Source organism: Syngnathus acus, chromosome 9, assembly GCF_901709675.1.
Source record: "Syngnathus acus chromosome 9, fSynAcu1.2, whole genome shotgun sequence".
In the NCBI taxonomy this organism is placed as follows: domain Eukaryota; kingdom Metazoa; phylum Chordata; class Actinopteri; order Syngnathiformes; family Syngnathidae; genus Syngnathus; species Syngnathus acus.
Window position 1 is genome coordinate 9,317,131 of NC_051094.1, and position 18,752 is coordinate 9,335,882.

The 18,752-nt window shown below is 40.5% G+C and overlaps 1 protein-coding gene across 2 annotated transcripts; it reads left to right on the forward strand.

The window, feature by feature from the left end:
• The first annotated feature begins 777 nt into the window (after positions 1–777).
• On the forward strand, positions 778–18,733 carry LOC119127696 (coronin-1C-A-like). 2 transcript variants are annotated; one of them, XM_037259738.1, is made up of 12 exons: positions 778–858; positions 2,700–4,125; positions 8,832–9,028; positions 13,708–13,830; positions 15,080–15,209; positions 15,374–15,555; positions 15,637–15,756; positions 15,855–15,959; positions 16,033–16,178; positions 16,303–16,360; positions 16,440–16,667; positions 17,031–18,733. In XM_037259738.1, exons 2-12 carry the CDS (start codon positions 2,706–2,708, stop codon positions 17,148–17,150), a joined length of 2,829 nt encoding a protein of 942 aa, XP_037115633.1. In that variant the 5' UTR covers positions 778–858; positions 2,700–2,705; the 3' UTR covers positions 17,151–18,733. The 2 variants fall into 2 exon arrangements, with proteins under 2 accessions (XP_037115633.1, XP_037115634.1); XM_037259739.1 differs by lacking the exons at positions 778–858; positions 2,700–4,125 and adding an exon at positions 4,790–4,940.
• Positions 18,734–18,752: the final 19 nt, after the last annotated feature.

Consider the following 18,752-nt stretch of genomic DNA (forward strand, 5'->3'; position numbering starts at 1 on the left):
GATGCATTTTTTTTTTTTTTTTTTTTTTAATTTACAATGTGTTGATTTAAAGCTGCTTCTGAATGTGAGGCAGAGCGATTGTTAGAAAACATCATGCATGCAAACTACCTCAGTTTACAGTCAGTCACCAGGTGTGGGTCTCCAACACACTATTTTTCTTGTATTATTCAAGTATGTGGTCTGTTTGTGCGTTACTATAGTTACCATGAGAAAATGATTACAATTTCCAATGCACCCCTACTTTAAACCTACCAAGACTTCTTGTAAGCAGCAAACAACAGTTATGAGAATAGAATATTTTTAGGGGTCATTCACTCTTTTAACGACTGTTTACTTTTAGACTCCAAAGTCCACTTAGGTGTATCAACTGAAGAACATGCAAATCACACGTTCTTTTATTCCCTAAAAATTAAATGCCAAGTGGTTTTTGCTTCATCGTACTATCCAGGGCCTTTCACATCAAACACAAATGCAAACCTGAGAATATTTTTGAGCAGAAAAAATTAGCAACAAAAGAAAAAGTAGTTGAATGGCATTGTCCTCAGAAAACCACAGGAATCATAGTAGCCTTGTAAAAAATGAGAAGAAAATGTGAGCCCAATGTTAATGTTGACGTTTCTCAATCGGGAAAAAGTACAAGTTTCACCTCTTCCATCTATCCATTCTCAACACCGCTTATCCTTGGTCTTAGCCAAACGAGCTGTGACATCACATGACTATAATATAAGGCACCCATTGCTTGCGTGTTTCAGGGAGGACAGATCATCTTCGAACAAGCAACAAAGAACACACTGTCGCTCCTGCCAGTGAGATTGAGCAAGGCAAAGATACACAGATTCACTCGGCATCCTCGAACTGGTAAGTGTAAGCCTTCACTGACCTGTACGTGATAAGAGATTCTTATTACAGCCTTTATTTTAGATTGAGTAAAGCCAAGGGTCATAGAATGGCACTCGTAATTTTGATGTACAAAAAAAGGTTATGGAAAAGGTTTTGGGGTTTTACTTCCTGTATATGTGCGAGTATGTTGATGATGCAGAGCACATGGTGATCAAGTGGGAAGCCTTAGGCATTAAAGGGAGGATCGGACAGAATAACAGGCTGCTTGTGAACAGTGCTGGGATGGGATTCGCCATGTTGAGGGATGGGTGCCTTTATCCTGATGAGGTCACATGGATAAGAAAATAAATTGTTAACCGTGGCTTTCACCTCTTCTGGTTATTTTACCTCTCCAACCAAGATCTTTTGGTATTGCACTTTTGGCCGTGCGCTTCTACTACCAGGTGCAGCTTTAGAGGGTCTGATAGCGTTTATTTCCTAGGCCATGTGTTTGGCCAATATGCAGACTTGTCAGATGATAGAGCTCCAGCAGTCATATGGAGAGGAGAGGAGCGAAAACAAGACTCATGGCAGATTGTTATTGTTCATTGTGTGACTACATTTTCTCCATTTGCACACACACTCACACACAGCCAACCAGTTTCGACACTACTTGTCCTCTGTAGGGTCTCGGGTGAGTTAAGGCTATCACATTTGAAGGCCCAATTCTGACCGTTCCACAAATTTGATAGCTCTCATTTGACGCTATCGGTAAACAAGCAGAATGTGCCCATCAGGTCTGACGGCGCTGGAAAAATCTTGTGACTGTAATTTGTTTTAAAAATGTGCATGCAAAGCAAGTGGTGAAATTGCAAGTGCAGAAGCAATACAACAGCTGTTATTGTAATAAGATGCTGTGATTCACAGCAACCATAAAAATGACCACCGTGTGACGATGAATTGTTTGCAATGTGATTCTGTTCTCACTCAATTTCAATTATGAACACAGTGACTATTATTTTTTGCTTCAGTTTTGACCTTTTCGAATACTATCTCTCTGCCATTAAGTGTGTGTAAGTATTAAAACAACACACATTATTTTGACCAAGATTGTCAGAGTTGTCAGTTCCATGTAAGGGGTGAGTGCAGTCATAGCCCCTTTTCAAAAATGTACGTACATTCTGTAAGAACATAAACTCTTTAATTTTATGTTTATAATAATGATGTAAGATTTTGTTTGACGTTTGAGCTTCCACAGATGGTGTTTTTTGGGGAAACAATGTGTCGCACACCTTATTGAATATGAGATAACTAACTAACTAACTAACTAACTAACTAACTAACTAACTAACTAACTAACTAAAACTAGCTACAGCCTCACAAAAGACAATTTTGCTAAAAATCCACTCACAAAAGTCCAAAACTGACCAAGCATACTCCAGGTCTAGAAATGGAAGCTGGGTCACAACATGGTGTGCATAATCATGTGACTTTGAATTAACTAACATCAGCAGCGGGTTCTCTTCAAAGAATGTCCAGCATTCCTTTGTCTGGCTTTGAAGGCTTCCATTTTACATCGTAAAAACTTTATGGTGCACCACCAAGCAAAGATGTCACAAAAAGTAAGAATACTTTAATGATGAATTCGACTGGTGTCATGTGTTTTTGATGATGTGTCCATGTTCCACATATACAATGAATGTCAGTTTATATATGAAGTTCTAGATTTGTGGGGTATATTGACAAAAATATGATTTTTTTTAAGACACATAGTAGGAACTGTATTAAAAAAATATTTTTTAATTTCATTCTGTTGGAATAATTTTTGGACTGGTGTCTTCTGTCTTGTTGTGAGGTTAATGCCATCTCTTTCTCCATAGACCAGTATGGGACAGACCCAGGACAAATTAGAAGGCGGAGAATCGACATTTGTTGACGGATTGGAGGACTCGCACCCTTACTGTGGAGATCATTCAGATGATGTCATGAAGGCAGGAAGTGCCTGTGAAGAGGAGACTGGCAACACAAAGGAAAAAAAATATTCAGAGGAGCCGGACACGGAGGATTTGAATGAGAGCCACAATCGGGAGCCAATAACACCTTCCAATGAGAAGCATATTAATTTGTGGGAGAGACAGTTTTCTGCAGGAGGGGTGAAACTAAGAGGAGTGTCAGGAAGTTGTAAAGGAGAAGGAGGAGGTAGGGCCAATCCATTGGATCCACCAGGCAAAAGCCACAAAGGTAGCGAAACAATCGAGGAAAGAGCTTCGACATACAAGTTGTTCAACAAGACTGAAGAAAAGATTGCTGAGAATCACATTGAAGTCTCCTCGAAGGTTAAAATGGAGGACCAAGGTGAGGGAAACCAAAACAAATGTGAGTTGTTACACATTACACCCTCTTGGGATTCAGACTCTATAATGCTACAAATGGAAGCAAACAGAGCTCACGACCCTGATCCAGCCACAGACACCGAACCCGGTTCTATTTTGGAGAAGCTACTGAAGAAAAACCGAAAGGAGACATGTCCAGCTCTAGACAAAATGCAGGAGATGGAAACTGGTAAATTAGTAGTGGAGTTAGACATGACCACGCCTGCCACTGCAGCGAATGCTTTCACTGAGGAAAGGAACACAGCCACCCACAGCATATTATCATCTTCACCAATCAAAACAACACAGGGTGACTTTGAAGTGGAAGATCCCGCTGACCTTTTATCCAAAAAATCACTTTTTTCCAAAAATGATGTGGTGAAGAAATTAAAGGCTCCAGACATCAAGGTGAGCATACCAAATAAAGGCGCTTCAAACTCGGCACAAACAGCTTTGCATGAAAAAAGGTCATGTGAGGTCAAGTCTTTGCCATCCTTTGGGACCTCTCCGGTTGAAAATGATGACCAAACGGCAAACTCGGAACATGTTCTCCAAAGAACAAATAAGGATGTCAGCTCGGATTCCATCTCATCCAAGACAAAACAAAGCCACCCGAAGCCAGATTTTCCCACGACCAGCAAAGAAATTGAAACAACAGAGCAGCCTGATAAAAAATCTGCCAGAGAAAATGATGATAGCGTTTTAATGAGAGAAAAATCCCCTGACATTGCCAGGACCAGGCCTGTCTCTGATCTCATAAAAGAAAACATACAGCTGCATGAGAAACTTCGCCACCAGGATTGGGCCAAGCCCTCTGAGGTCAAATCTGATGAGCATAATCAATCTGTGAAGGTAGCGCAAATGAAGGCCACATTTGACTCACCTCACAAATCTCCAGAAAAACTCATCGAGAGGAAGCCGTCTGTCAGAAAAGGTAAGGCGTTTGCAAACTAGACGTGTGTGGGACATTACAGCATATTCAAGGGGCTTGAGTGGGAGCTACATAATGAAATTTACCATCTGCTTTTCTGGTCTGTGAAATGTTAAGAGTTTCAGCAGCCATTTTTACCACAAACTAAGGAGTAAGATTGAGGTCAAGTACAGAAAAATGTGTAATAAATGAAATAATGCTTGCATTCTGCACAGAAGTATCACATGGGTGACAGTTGTGTCATTAGATGAATGTAGGTATACAGTAGTATCACATCAGTGAAATAAGTGACAAAATATGAGTATATTTTTTCATTTTTTATTTTATTGTTTCTCTATATGAAACTAAGTACAATAAACTCACTCAAATAAGCACAATATTAAAAAACAAACTGAACAAATGACCCTGATACCAACCTTTAAACGTAATACGTCACTTGTTATTTATATGTATCAATTTTTCCCCATTTCTATTGTTCTTGGGAGCCCCCTAGTGGTCGCAGGGCGCTAAACAGGTGCTTAGTTCCCTTCTGCCAATGGGCTCTGTGAATGGAAGAAATGAAAAGCGTCCAGTGCTCCCAAAAAGTCGCGTTATCACAGAACCTCCTCTGATTGATTCATAGAGATGTCAATCAAATCCGCTGCACTACTCAACGGCGGCCAGGCCTTGCCGGGAGGCGGGTCTATCTGCCGAGCAGGAAAAACGCTCAGAGAGAAAAGCAACTTGGATCAACCTCTCAGTCATTGGGTGCAATCATTTGGGAAACGCCGTTTTATCTCTCTTTTTCCTCGGGAATACTTTTACCCCCTTCTCAGAAGGTAGGTTTTGATGCATTTATTCGAATTTTGATGTAGTCTCTGTTTGCCTACCGCGATCATCCAAAAAGTATGCAAGCGATTTGGAATCTTACACTGGGTGGTTTTAAGCTAACCTTAGCCCGGCGACAGCACTTAACCGAGCTGTCAGTGAGACGGAAACAATAGTCCCGAAGTGATAGAGGTTTCGGTTCGAAGAAATCGGCGGATGTAGGACATTGCGCGGAGCGGGTAACCAAAGTGCGCCAGTAAAAACTTATTTGCGATTAAGGAGGTGGAGGTAGAGGAAGCGCAGCCCCTGGCCCCTGGCTGGCAAGCCGCACCCGCTTTGCACCTTCACAGACGAGAGGAATAATAATGCGGAATTATTACTTGCTCGCTAGACTGCTCTTCTTTGAACCCGATACTACAATTTGATCCCAATGACTTAAATCGCTGCGACCTTTCGACACGCGGCTTGGTGGGAAATTATCTCCACTTAAGTCACATTTAGCAAGATGAGCGTTTTTCCCCCTGCTTTTATTCAAGTTACAGCGTTTCCTTTTTTAGGGCCATTCTTTCAACCCCCTCAGGCTGGTCAGTCCAGTTTAAAAGTATTTTCAGACCACAAACTTGAATTTTTCTCATTCCTAGGCAAAATTTGGGGTTTCAATTAATTGCAATGTTTTCCAAACTTTTTGAACCTGGGCATTTACCACTAAAGGAGAAATTAATCTCACCGCTCTTAACCAGACAAAAGTATCACACAAAGGGGAAATACAGGTTTATTATGTACCTTCAGTTGTATAGCTGAAGATTGTTATAATAGTTGAACAAAGATCCATTATTTGTAGTGGATAAAATAATTTCCATGCCAATTATGTGAAAATGGTTCATTTCCTGTGGCACACTGGTTCAGAATCTACAATTTATTGGCTTGCTTTTGTCATGACTCAAAATATGACCGTATTCGTCTGGCCTTGCCCTTTTTCGATGCCGCTTAACTAATAGTGTCATCAGCAATGTTTCAACAAGCCTATAAACTCTACTTAGCTCAAATCTCTTCTTCATGCCAAATAGAACGGCTAATGAAGACAGTGGTTGCCAGCTGGAAAAGTTTCAGGAAGACTTCATCATTTGCGTATTTTGAGCCACACTCAGAATTGTAACTCTAATGTGATGTTTTGAGTTACAGGAGTTTTTTTTTTTTTTTTTTTTTTTTTCCAGAGTCCTAGTTTAGGATGAATGTCACTGACTCACTGTCCCAAAGGCTTGGCAGTCTCCAGCTGTGTTTAGGCTCGTGAACCTTTCCAGACACTGACTTTTACTGCTTGTGCTGTAGAGCAAAGTCTTTAGAAGTGCATTGACTGCTTAATCGAATTTATCGACACAGTCCAAGAGGCTGTTGTGTACACTTTGCCTTTACCTCTTCATCATCATAACTCAATTGCATTAGGTTACTCAGCACAGAGATAAACCTCGGGCCCGTTTTGGTCTTGTCTGCAAATTTCATTTCCTCTACAAAGTATAAAACTGTTGCATGTGATGCATTGTGTTTCACGTATATTTCAATGCACTTGAAGGCTGAGGAGACCATATCTGAGGTGAAAAAAAACAGCACCTTATCTCTTTGATGCACAAAGCACTGGAATGTAGTGGGGAATCTGATCACACTGGTGGTCTTTGGCCTCGGATACAGGAAGGGGATTTAGGTGGCGTTCCATGCAGCCTTGCTGACAAAAGACTTGTGTGTGAAAGTTATTGTAATGACCGTAATCCCCCTCTCTACTAAACACTATCAAAACATAGTGTGTTATATACATACCTTGATTTTAGTGGGCATTATTTTTTTTCTTGGATAGTAATTTTATTCAATTAAAATTATTCAGTACTAGAAGAACAAGGGCTGTTTGATACCACACAGCAGTCATTGATACCAATACTAAGCACCGATACCACTTTTAGTTTTTATACATAACATTTCCCCTGAACAATGACTGATAATTCTAAAGAGCGTATAGCATTTTTCCCTTAGTTGCATGAAAGTAATGACAAATTTGTAGACATTTATAGAAATTGCATCCGTCAAAAAACTTCCTGGTCATAAAATGATCCCAAGTAACTGGCCAATCGGCTGCTGTTGCAAGTATGAAGTGTTTGGCCACCCCTGTTCTAATATCTGCTGACAGAATGGGGTAGTTGTTATTTTAATTGGAGTTTGACAGTATAACTCAACATGGCATGGATAGCCCGTATTAAAGGATGTGTATCATTTGTGTGCTGTGGAAATTTGGAAGATATTTAATCAGGACTCTTCTTCCCACAGCTCCATGAGCCAGTGTTCCATTTCTGAAGTCCTGCAGAATGTGTGTCAGTCAGGACCGGTTTTAGTTTTACCTGCTTCCTTGTTCCTCATTCAGATCTCTGTGATTGGCTACATTATATTTCACGTCACAGAATTTATAGTCTACAATCTGGAGTCATAAGCTTTTCCCACACAGAACAGATTTTTGGTCGTAAACATTAAACGTGATTAATGCTTAGTATCGGGACTAATCTACTCTAAGCACACATTACACCACAGGATTGTCACATAGGATAATTGGGAAGGGGCAAAATCCAGTCAAAAAGAGCCGATTGGTTTTATGTGTGTAGCAGGCTTAAGGCAGGTAATTGTGAGACGTCTGCTGAAATGGTGTCATGGTGCTTTCCACTTGGTCATGTCCTCAGGCTCTGGGGTCCTCTTTCTGTCTCCCCACATCAGGGTCAACTCTTGGTGGTTCAGGAGGCAATATTGTATTGTGCTCACGACAAGATTTTGAAATCTCTTGACTTTAGTATGGGCCGCAGAGCAGCGCTGTAAGTTTCAGTGGGCTGTAGCATGTCACTGGAAAGCCAAGGTGTGTCCAACTAAGGATATATGTCACGGGCTGTCAAACTGGTGCTTACTCATGCTGGCATAAACAATCCTTTGCTGACATGTTTTCAATGTCACTCTTATTACTGTGTGTACATTGTTCTGTACAATTTGAAACCGTTTCCTGATGTCTTATTAACATGTAGCATGCTTTTGTCAAAATATCCCACGAATCAAGAAAGTCACATAGGGTTTGCGTAATGTCCTTTACTACTGAATCGCTTTCGTTGACATTTCCTGCGCTGGACTCTCGCTTTTAATATCCCATGAAGCTTACGACGTACAAATGATCACATCGAATCAGCAACATGAATTTTTATTTTTTGATGACCTGTAATTGTCTTTCACCTGCACTCGCGGCTCTTCTCGTCACCAAATTGCCATGAAAAAGGCTTATTTTAGGTAATATAAGTCTAAACTCTTTTCTTCCTTTGTGAACTTCAAGCTGGCTCTTTATCATCATTTTGTTAACATTTCAAAGCAGACCTTGGTCAGATTTGGGCTGTTAGGATATTCTCGTATCCTTTCAGGAAGAGCTTCCTGCTCCTGTTATGATCCTTGTCCTATAAAACCATATGTGCTTTTCCCCACTCCTACAGTTTTTTTTTCTGTCCCTCACAAAAAAAAAACATTCTAGAAAACAAGTCTCACATCTTGTTCTTTGGTTAGTGCTGTGACACAAAAAGAAATGCGTCAACCAAAACCACAACCGCTTTAGTGATTTGTCTCTTGATGTTGGCTGGGTTGGTTTCGGTCGAGCTTTGCTTTTTGTTGGTAAAAGGCTCTGGTGAGATTAAGTAGTGCAATTTGTAGCATTGTTTTATACCACAAGAAGTTTTTTAAACCGGTAACAAATTAAACCAATCCGAGTTTGGTTTTTATAAACTAGTTTTGGCGTTTCCATCCAAGGCATTCCTTATATTGTGTGTGCAATTTTTCAATTTCAAACAGTGAATTGTTCACCAACTAACCCTGTCTTGTCTTTGTGTCTCCTACAGATATGAAAAGAGTTGTACGGAATAGCAAATTCCGTCACGTCTTTGGCCAGGCGGCGAAAAATGATCAGTGTTACGACGATATCCGGGTGTCAAGAGTCACATGGGATAGCACGTTCTGTGCAGTTAACACCAAGTTTGTTGCCATAATTATTGAAGCCAGCGGTGGCGGAGCTTTCCTGGTTCTCCCTCTTCACAAGGTAAAATGGGGGGGCCTACTTTGTTATAAAATAGTATAATATAAAACTTGTTTACCAAGGATGCTTTTTCCTTGTATGACTGAGTGTGGGGTGACTCAGCAAAGCCATGCATATCGTTTCCTCCTTTTGGAACACACCATTCCTTCCCCTCATGCCTTCAATCTCATCCTTTGTCTTCTTTAGCAGGATGTCTGCTAATTTATTCCCTGATTTCCATACGAAGGAAGCAGTGGGAGGGAAGCGAGTGAAACATTCCCCATTCTGTGCACATTTTGGCTGGGTTTCCTATCCACCTAAATCCCGAGGGCTCTGATGTAGATTCATTTATGGGTGCGACTTCCTGTAAATCACTGGAAGTAGCCGGGAGCCATTTTTTTACAGCGCCTTTTGTTTGCAGAAGCAGTTTATTTGAACGTTTTTTCTTTGCTCCTCTTTTTCTAAACTGTTAACAGGCAAGACACAATTGTTTAATAGTGGTCAAGCAACGTGTATTTTTATTTTTATTTTTATTTTAAACAGTAAATATGCCTTGAAATCATCAAAGACAAAACCCAGCATCTGCTGATGTCCACTGGGTCGAGACTGTAGGCTGTTCTCGCTTGCAAAGGATTTGAAACAAAAAGGGATCTGATTTATGATTACTAGCTTTGGGCCCTTTTTAATAAAGAGGAACATAAAATGTGTTGTCATTCCTACACCCTTGATTTAGTAATTTAGATGTATGAAAAAAACTGAGGCTGCACTCTCGACACATCTCGAGTGTTTAATTTCAAATCCATTGTGGTGTGTTGTACAGAACCGGAATGCTGAAAATTGTCCAAATATTTATGGACCTGATTGTATTTTCAAATCTGCACTTCCATACATGTAAACCTCGAAACAGTGCCTTTTCTCATGCATGAATCAGCTGATTGCTTTATTGCTCAGTCGGTTGTTTCTGCCTTTGCCGCCTCTGCCGCTCAGTCCTGCTGAGTGCAGAATTTACCATATATGGTCAAATCTGCTCCCTGCCTGACAGCCTTCCAAGAGCATTTCCTCTTTGCCTGCTATTGGCTGCTCCATGCAGTGTCAGTCGACATGTGAATGTGGAGCGGCTCTGATGAGAAAACTCTGCTGGAATCACATGTTCCCATTAGGTGGTTTTTTTTTTTTCTGTAACAATTTTGTTACAAATTGCTTGCTGCGGTGAAAATGTTTTAGTTAACAATGAGGCAACAACGCAGGGAATCTCAAACATTATCATGCTCGTCTGTTTTTAAATTGAAAAAATGTCTTGCCTGCTTAGACATGCTTGCGTTCTGTTTTTATAGTGTCTGTAAGGGCACAATATGAATTTTTGAGGCCGATACCGACCGATCTTTGAAAGAAAAAAACTATTTCCGATTAATTGACCAATTCATTCTAAACATACATACCGAGTATACTAATATTTTTATAACTTCCAACAAAAACATGAATCACAAATATAGCATTTAACTGTTTTACATTACTTTGCCTTTTAGTATTTCTTTGATTTTAAACAGAGAAATTTAGGCGCAAAAACATGCAGAAAAAGTAAATAAAAGCATTAAACCTTTCGGAAATTATTTAACTGAAATAAAAAATCAATCAATTCATAAATGAGTGTGGAAATACCACTGGTCTTGTACTTATTGCTGCAAATTAGAGGTTTAAAACTTTAGCAATGCAACCTAAACAAAAAGCTGGAAAAACAAAGCATGTCAGGCACACATGAGACAAGAGAGTTCAAATGGGAGACATGTTGAGTCACTGTTAATTTCACAAATTTACCTGTTTGCTCTGTTCAGCCCGCTATTGTAATAATTTCTACGGAGAAGCCTTGAGGGTTAAATGAAGTCACAGATCCATTTAATGGACAAAGAGTGCAAGGACACCATTGTGCACCATTCAGCATGTATGCACAGTTTTATGAGAGGCTCATAGATTAATCAGCCAAATTTGGGCCAATGTTGATTTTTTTTTTTTTTTAAAACGAGCTATAATCGAGTGAACGATGATCTTTCTGTAATTTCATCACTTTCTGGTGCTCTTGTCATATTTTCTGCCGATCATTAAGAGGATTGCAAATCTTTCCAGTTTTTGATATTCCACCCTGCTTGTGTCCAGCACACGCTTAGAGATAACTTGTATATGGAATTTTCCATTGCCGTCTAATGGACAGCATCTTCATTGAAGAGATGTGTGAATCATACCTTGGGCTACAAGGGGAGAAAGAGTGCAGGCTTCTTGAGTCAATGAAAAGAATGTCCTGTCTTGCCCAATGGAATGCTGTTCCTCAAATGTTTTTTGTTATTCGCTCAAGTGCTGCTTTGTGCTTGTGCATGTGCATACATGTGTGAGTGTGGGTGAATCACCTTTCTTTGCTGCTTTCCTGCTGGTTGCTGTGCAACTGGTGCTTCAGTAGGTTTTGGAAACTTTTGCTGTAAATGTAATTATGTAATTGTATGCATGTGGGTGAACCATTTGACATTTTTCTAGATTCATAAGAACAATTGTTTTGCTTGCAAAAAGGTTTTTGCTTGAATTTTGGAGAGAATCTGAATTTGCAAATTTACGAGAGCTCAGCGTTTCATCATTTGGATCAGGAATGAGGAATTTCAAATTGAATTTCCAGTTTTGCATCAGCCAGAGGGCATTGTACTCCCAAATGTCTACGTTTTGGGTAGAACACGCATCTGCAGTGTAAAAGTGCACTTGTGACGGCTGTAGCTAACAAAGAATGGATGGTTTGCCTTTGTCAACACATATGAACTGCACTAGAGTGTATTTAGGACTGTAATGCGACCCCCCTATACTATAGGTGTCTTCAGACCGGTTGATCTGGTGCGCACCGGTTAGTTTGCTGTGAACACACAAAAGGGGAAATTCATATTTGATTCAAGGATGCTAGTTTGCAAGCAGTCAAGTGGTTGTTTTGAGTTGAAGTGTCAACCAGCCAAGTGAGAAAAAAGTAGTGATCTCACTCATCTCGTACTTTTCCCCGAATGTTCCGGAATTATTTAGTTGGCAAGAAGAAAGATCAAGGGGTGTCCCCACACACTCCGTGGGTTGTGTTTGACACGCTAGCTGTCCCTCTTCTCTCATTAGTCAGAACCAGGGCTGGCTAATTCCCAAGTGTGGAATTTGAAAAATGCTTGTGTCTAGCCAAAGTCTGCCCCTCTGCCCAGGTTGATCCTCCTGTAGCGTTGATAGTTACGAGGCCAGTTATGATAAATTGTTTTGGACAAACTACATACTCAGAAACTATCATGATAAACCATAGTATATAATTTTTTTTTTAGAATGAAATGTTGCCATGGCGACTACTATTTCTGTTTATTTATTTTTTGTTTATTTATTCTATTTCTTTGTCCAGTTGGCAAATACTTTAGTTGCATTACCATCTATTTCTTTAGTATGTGGCATCCACAACAAGGAAGGTGATGGAGAACAATTTGAAAGAAAACCAATTCTGTTGTTAGATTTTGATTGGACCTAAAATTGGCATGCTAATTACAAAATTGCAATCAGTTTCACAGCCCAACTGTGTCAGTCAAATGGCTGCATGGTTGCCGAGGCAGTCGTCATTTCCAGCCATAATGGGGTAGTATGAAATAAGACGCTTGTCAATACTCCAGCACTTACCTCAGCTGCTCCCATGCACTTATCTAGAAATTACCCAGAGGAGCAGTGTGTGTTGCAGTTATGGATACCCTAATCAGTTGCACAGGACATTAAGCAGACTTCACCCTCCCCTGTACAAAGTCCACATTCAGTTGGCCTTAAGTAAATAAAAGAGTTTGTTGTTTGCATAATTTGACATACTAAGGATAGAACAATACTCCTAACTTGTACTGTATTTTCCCGTCTTGCCCACAGTGATTGTTGCTTATTCATCAGTCAGCTGGTCGATAAGAACTTTAATAGACTGAGCAGAAGAAGTTAAGAATTATAAAAGGGAAAACATGTCTTGTTGGCTCCAAGCTTACCGTTAGCGTGCAGCGTCATATCTCCTATTATATATTTTGATATTTCATGAAACACGTGTGTCGTTGGATGAGCTGCCAAATGTCAGAATAAACACAGGCGACCCCCCCCCCCCCCCCATCATTTTTTCAGTGAGTTGGTTATGTAAAGACATTTAGGATTTTGTTATTTTGAGAAGACAGATGTGGCGATATCAGGAGGCCTTGACTGTATAATCAGGTCACTAATATCGTTCCCAAAGTACTGTGTGTGGTTCACCAATGCTGTAACTCTAATCTTTGTGCCCCTGTGTAGCTCCATGAAAGCCTTCTAATCCTTTTTGGGTTCAAATACATGCACTTTTTGTTTGGGGCAGCTGGGACAGGTCATGTAAATGATCAAGTTGCTGCTGCGATCCTTCGCTCACCTCGTCTGTTTTGTCAACGCCCCAATAAACAAGACTAGAGGCAACCTTGTAAACGCTTAGTCATTTAACGACATGTTTTTGTTTTATTTTTTTGCAATGTGCAATTAGTAATGACAATTGCACAGCTTTTCAGTTTTCTTTGCAATAGTTTTTTTTTTTTTTTTCTTTTGTTTCTTTTGCTCTTGACTTTCTTTATTGTACTTTCGCCTCCTCTTTCAAAACACACTCATCCATCAAAGGTGAGCAATAGGTGAGAGTGACATTATATCACCCCTTGTCTTTACAGACGGGACGCATCGACAAAGCCTACCCAACAGTGTGCGGTCACACGGGTCCAGTGTTAGACATCGACTGGTGCCCCCACAATGATCAGGTCATCGCCAGCAGCTCCGAGGACTGCTCGGTCATGGTAAGATCTGCTGCACATTTAGCACACACCTAAGATCTGCTGCACATTTAGCACACAGGTTTTGCCAACAACTGACAAGAAACTCCATGCTTGTATTGCGAAAGACGAGCTTGTTGTAACTCATGCGTGGGTGTGGAGCTCACCCTTCAGATTAGATTAGACTTTCAAATATTTTAAGGAAATCATGGCGGGGAGATTGTTCAGATCTTTTGCATCTGAGATCATTAGCTTTTCTAAGAAGCTATTGTGCTTTATTCCATGTCTCCTTATTTGGGCCATTCTCTCAGAAAAAGGGGTACTGAAGGAGTCTATTTTGGTACTCCAAGGTTTTGGGATGTACGGGTTCACAATTCAAACCCTATAGAAGAGTTCCACATGGTACTTTTTGTTTGCATGTGACCCTGTGATACATATTTGCCTGCAAACGGCACAGAGCGTGAGGGTCCCGATATGCAACCTGTTTAAAACTTGTATCCTCGAGGGGACTGCTCAGTGACAAACCATCGGACCCTCTACACTACAAATTCAGCACCTCTTTTTCTGACAGGGTAGAGGACAGAAATCAGTATGTTGAAATAAGTCACTAGTTATTCCTTTCCAGGATGGTGAAGGCGCTTCCTGGTCTATGGTTGTTGCACTATGCTACAATTCTTAGCCTTTGTGCAGTAGGCTAGTGCCCAGCATAACTTTACTTTCTAAAACTCGGGACATCAGAATCGGTGTTTGCATTTTTTACCAAATTACCACATTTTCTTTTTAACTGCTAGCTAACATTAACTGCTAGATCACACATATATGAAGTTGTGTAATATTCTGCCCTTCATACTACACCTTGGTTGCTGCTGCCCCCCTGAGGTGGATTTTATTTTAGAAAATTACCAACATTGTTTTTATCCAGTAGTTCATTACAGCAATAGCAATTTTATGATTCCGTTAGGGATGTCACGATTATTAGTTTTTTTGGATTATTGCAACATTTTTGAATCAGATTAATTAATCAACTACTTGTCATTAGTTATCTGCACTATAGCGGCAAATAATGTTAATATCAGATCAAGATGACTGTAGCTTTCTCCATAATTAATGATCATGGTTTGGTCTGTGAGAGAATAGGCAAAAATGTTTCTCAATTCTCAAAAGGTTTTATTAATCAGTTAATTGTGACACCCATGAATTTATATAATCAAAACTATTGTCTGAGATTAGTCCGCTGAAGTTGCTCTTTGTTGAAGTTTTCAGTTTTTGACAGGTGTGGCAAATTCCAGAGAATGGCCTCGTGGCACCCATGTCCGAGCCTGCTGTGGAACTAAAGGGTCACTCCAAGCGAGTCGGCATCATCACATGGCACCCCACAGCTCGTAATGTTCTTCTCAGTGCAGGTGAGTGCTCGCCTTGTTTCTTTCTTTCTACAAGTCGATCGCTGCTAAAAACAAAACAAAAAACATTTAAAGTCTACATACTGATAATAATGTGAGACCTAACATTGGAAAACCATTGCTTCCATTCTTGCTCAATGATTATTTTTGTTTTTTTACCTTGTCAGGTTGTGACAACGTGATCATCATCTGGAATGTGGGCACAGGCGAGGCCATGATCAGTTTGGATGACATGCATCCTGATATGATTTACAGTGTTTGCTGGAATCGCAATGGCAGTCTCATCTGCAGTGCCTGCAAGGACAAGTCCATCCGTATTATCGACCCCCGCAAGGAGGAAATTGTTGCTGTAAGAGGAAAAAAAGAGCGTTGGAGCCGCATTTGTGACATAAGAACATTTTCATTGACATGACATGAATTATCCTTCCAGGAGAAAGAAAAGGCACACGACGGTGCTCGTCCCATGAGGGCCATTTTCCTGAAAGATGGCAAAGTCCTCACCACAGGTTTCAATCGGAGGAGTGAGAGGTTGATCGCCCTGTGGGACCCGGTATGATATTTCTTTTAGGCTGGTACATTTGCTTATTTTCTATTTTGTATTCAGTCATCGAGACTTTCATACAAAACGTCATTTATATGCAATTCCAGCAAAACATGGAGGAGCCCATGAATATGCATTGTTTGGATGCTAGCAATGGAGTGCTCTTGCCCTTCTATGACCCAGACACCAACTTGGTTTACTGTTGTGGAAAGGTACGTCAAATTCATCAAATTAGTCATCTTAGAAGTTACAACTGCATCCAAAAATTGTTTTGTGTCTTGACAGGGTGACAGCAGCATCCGTTACTTTGAAGTCACCGATGAAGATCCCTATGTTCACTACCTTAACAGCTATATCTCTAAGGAATCTCAGAGGGGCATGGGCTGCATGCCAAAGAGAGGCCTCGATGTCAACAAGTGTGAAATCGCAAGGTAAGGCCTTAAACGCTGTCAAATGATACATTCTTACCCTCACCACTAGAGGGCAGAATATGCTCACAAAACAGTCAAACGGCAACCACTTAGCTCTTGGTAATCATTTGTTCATCACCGCCAGGTACTATAAACTGCACGAAAGGAAATGTGAGCCTATCGTGATGACTGTACCACGAAAGGTGGGTGTTTATCCTGAATGGACACTTGGCACTCAGCCAGATCAACCAACAAACTGACTCCCCTTTTCTCGGCTGTCAGTCTGACCTGTTTCAGGATGACTTGTACCCTGACACAGCTGGGCCTGACTCGGCCCTGGAGGCCGAGGAGTGGTTTGAGGGCAAGAATGGTGAACCCATCCTAATCTCCCTCAAGAATGGCTACGTTCCAACCAAGACCCGTGAGTTTGTTGTGAAAAGGAACATTTTAGACACCAAGGTGACTAAGAGCACAGAGAACTCTTCCTCAGCTTCCCAGAATTCATCACTCGTGAGTATTGCTGCATTATAATTACACACAAAACATACTGTACCTCTTTTACAGTCACTTATTTCATTTAGTTGCATTCCAATGTTGGCTCTGGCCTTTTTGTGTATTTCATGACACCCCAAAAACATTAGGAAGAATGTGACTGAGTGGTTGGCGATGATCTCACCATCTGTCGACCGTGTACCCTCCCTGGCTCTAAGCTCTTTAAGAAATCAAATCGAAATCAGGAACTGAAAATAGAAAATCGCAATCCATCATTCTTACCTACAGATATTAGTCACAAGCTATATAGACCAACATTCATGTTAATGTTGCTTTGTCTGGACACTTTTGTTCAATATATTGATGTCACTGTGCCAACAGACATCAGACGCCAAGCTGGAAGAGATTTTGAAAGAAATGAAATCTCTCAAAGACCTGGTCAGCAGTCAGGAGAAGCGACTTGTCGCACTTGAAGAGAAAATGTCCAAAATTGATATTTAGGGACTTTTTGCCCGACCTGCTGCAATCTACTACCTTCCATTGGCTGGGAGGACGACGCGACCAATCACTGCCTCTCTTTTTGGCAGTATTTCGTCTGAGGCCCGCCTTAGCAACAATCCCTAGCAACATTCCAGATGAACTTTTACTAGGCAAACCCAAACCCTCTGCATAACACAGTTGGTATAAGGACATGTGGGAGCTTCTGCAGGAAGTGTCCCCCCCCCCGCCCCCCCCCAGCAAACAACTTTATCTTTCACTCTGTGGCGGGTTTTTTTCTTGCATATTTCACGTCTTACACTATCATGTCTTACCAAATAATTTCCAATATGAGCATTCCCATTTTTTTTCTTTTAACCGTTCTGTTGCCATATAACAAAATTGTAATGGAGTCAAATTGAACTATTTGTTTACATTTTCTTCACTCTGATGACTTTTTCTTCATGGTTGTGACGGCACCCATCAACATCTACCTATTTTCTTCTTATGTCCCCACATTCTTCTTACACTTACATGCATTCCAATTTATAATTTGTACTGTATGCTTGGTGCAGTAAATGAAACAAAACTTTTTCCCGTTTTTAAATGTGCGGCCACCAGAAATAACCAATTCATTGGTCACTAGAACTCTCCTTTGCTTATGGGAGAGGTTCAAGCACATTCCACACTCGACTATAGTCAGGTGTAATAAAATCTTTGGTTGCCTTTAATAGACTCTTTCCAACAATCATGTAAATTGAAGATTGCCCCAGAAAATTGCTCGTTCCAAAAAAAATTGATTGCGTGAGCTGCCCAATGTCTTTGAGGCCAACTGTCTGAAATATCGTGTCAGCATGGACATTCCGTCTTTGCGTATAGGGGGATGGGGAATAATTTGGTTTTTGCTTCATTATTTTTTAGCCTCTTTCTCATTCCAGCTATGCTTATGTCCCCCTTTGAACCTCCACTTTTTTTTTTTTTGCCAATTCTTGACTCTTGTTGATAACAAGAACCTTGATTGTCTCGTGAGTTCATAAAAAAAAAAAGATGAATTTTTATTATTTTCCATCTGAAGAAGAGACGGGTAAAAGTGTTTTGTCATTTGCTTTGTTGCCACTGTAAAGCCCTGAAAGTGCCATGGAGGTTTTGTAGAGGACTGTTGTGTATTAGTGTGTGTAGTTCAAGTAACGTCGTAAAAGGAAGATATAAAAAACACTTAAGGGTGCCAAAACGTGCAAGTTCATCAGGCTTGATTCCTCAAGAAGTCTCATTCCTGAATGAATATTTAGAGTCTAGTCTGAAACATCTCAAAATTACAACAAGCAGCATTAATGGTCCCCATTTGGACTCTTTACAAGCCATTAAAAACAAGTAACACCTAGTCAATATTAGTGGATGGAGTATAGTGGTGCTCTGCTCTCTGTTGGCACCTGAGGTAGGTTTAGAAAAGTAGTGCAAGACAACTAATCCAAAGGGACACTGTAGGTTGGAAATTGCGTGTTTGTATCAAAGTCTAGAAAATGGGTGGGTGCCGAAGAGGGTCATTTTAGGGTGGGTGGCTTTTAAAAGTTTCTCCTTGTTTTGTGTTCCCTGCACCTTGCCATAATGCAACAGCTGAAACCTCTG

Excerpts from the sequence above, each read along its gene's own strand:
- LOC119127696 (XM_037259738.1), top strand. The coding sequence starts at position 2,706 with ATGGGACAGACCCAGGACAAATTAGAAGGCGGAGAATCGACATTTGTT. Across the intron at positions 13,831-15,079 it reads CCGAGGACTGCTCGGTCATG|GTGTGGCAAATTCCAGAGAA; the intron begins GTAAGATCTGCT and ends AGTTTTTGACAG. Across the intron at positions 15,556-15,636 it reads GCAAGGAGGAAATTGTTGCT|GAGAAAGAAAAGGCACACGA; the intron begins GTAAGAGGAAAA and ends TTATCCTTCCAG.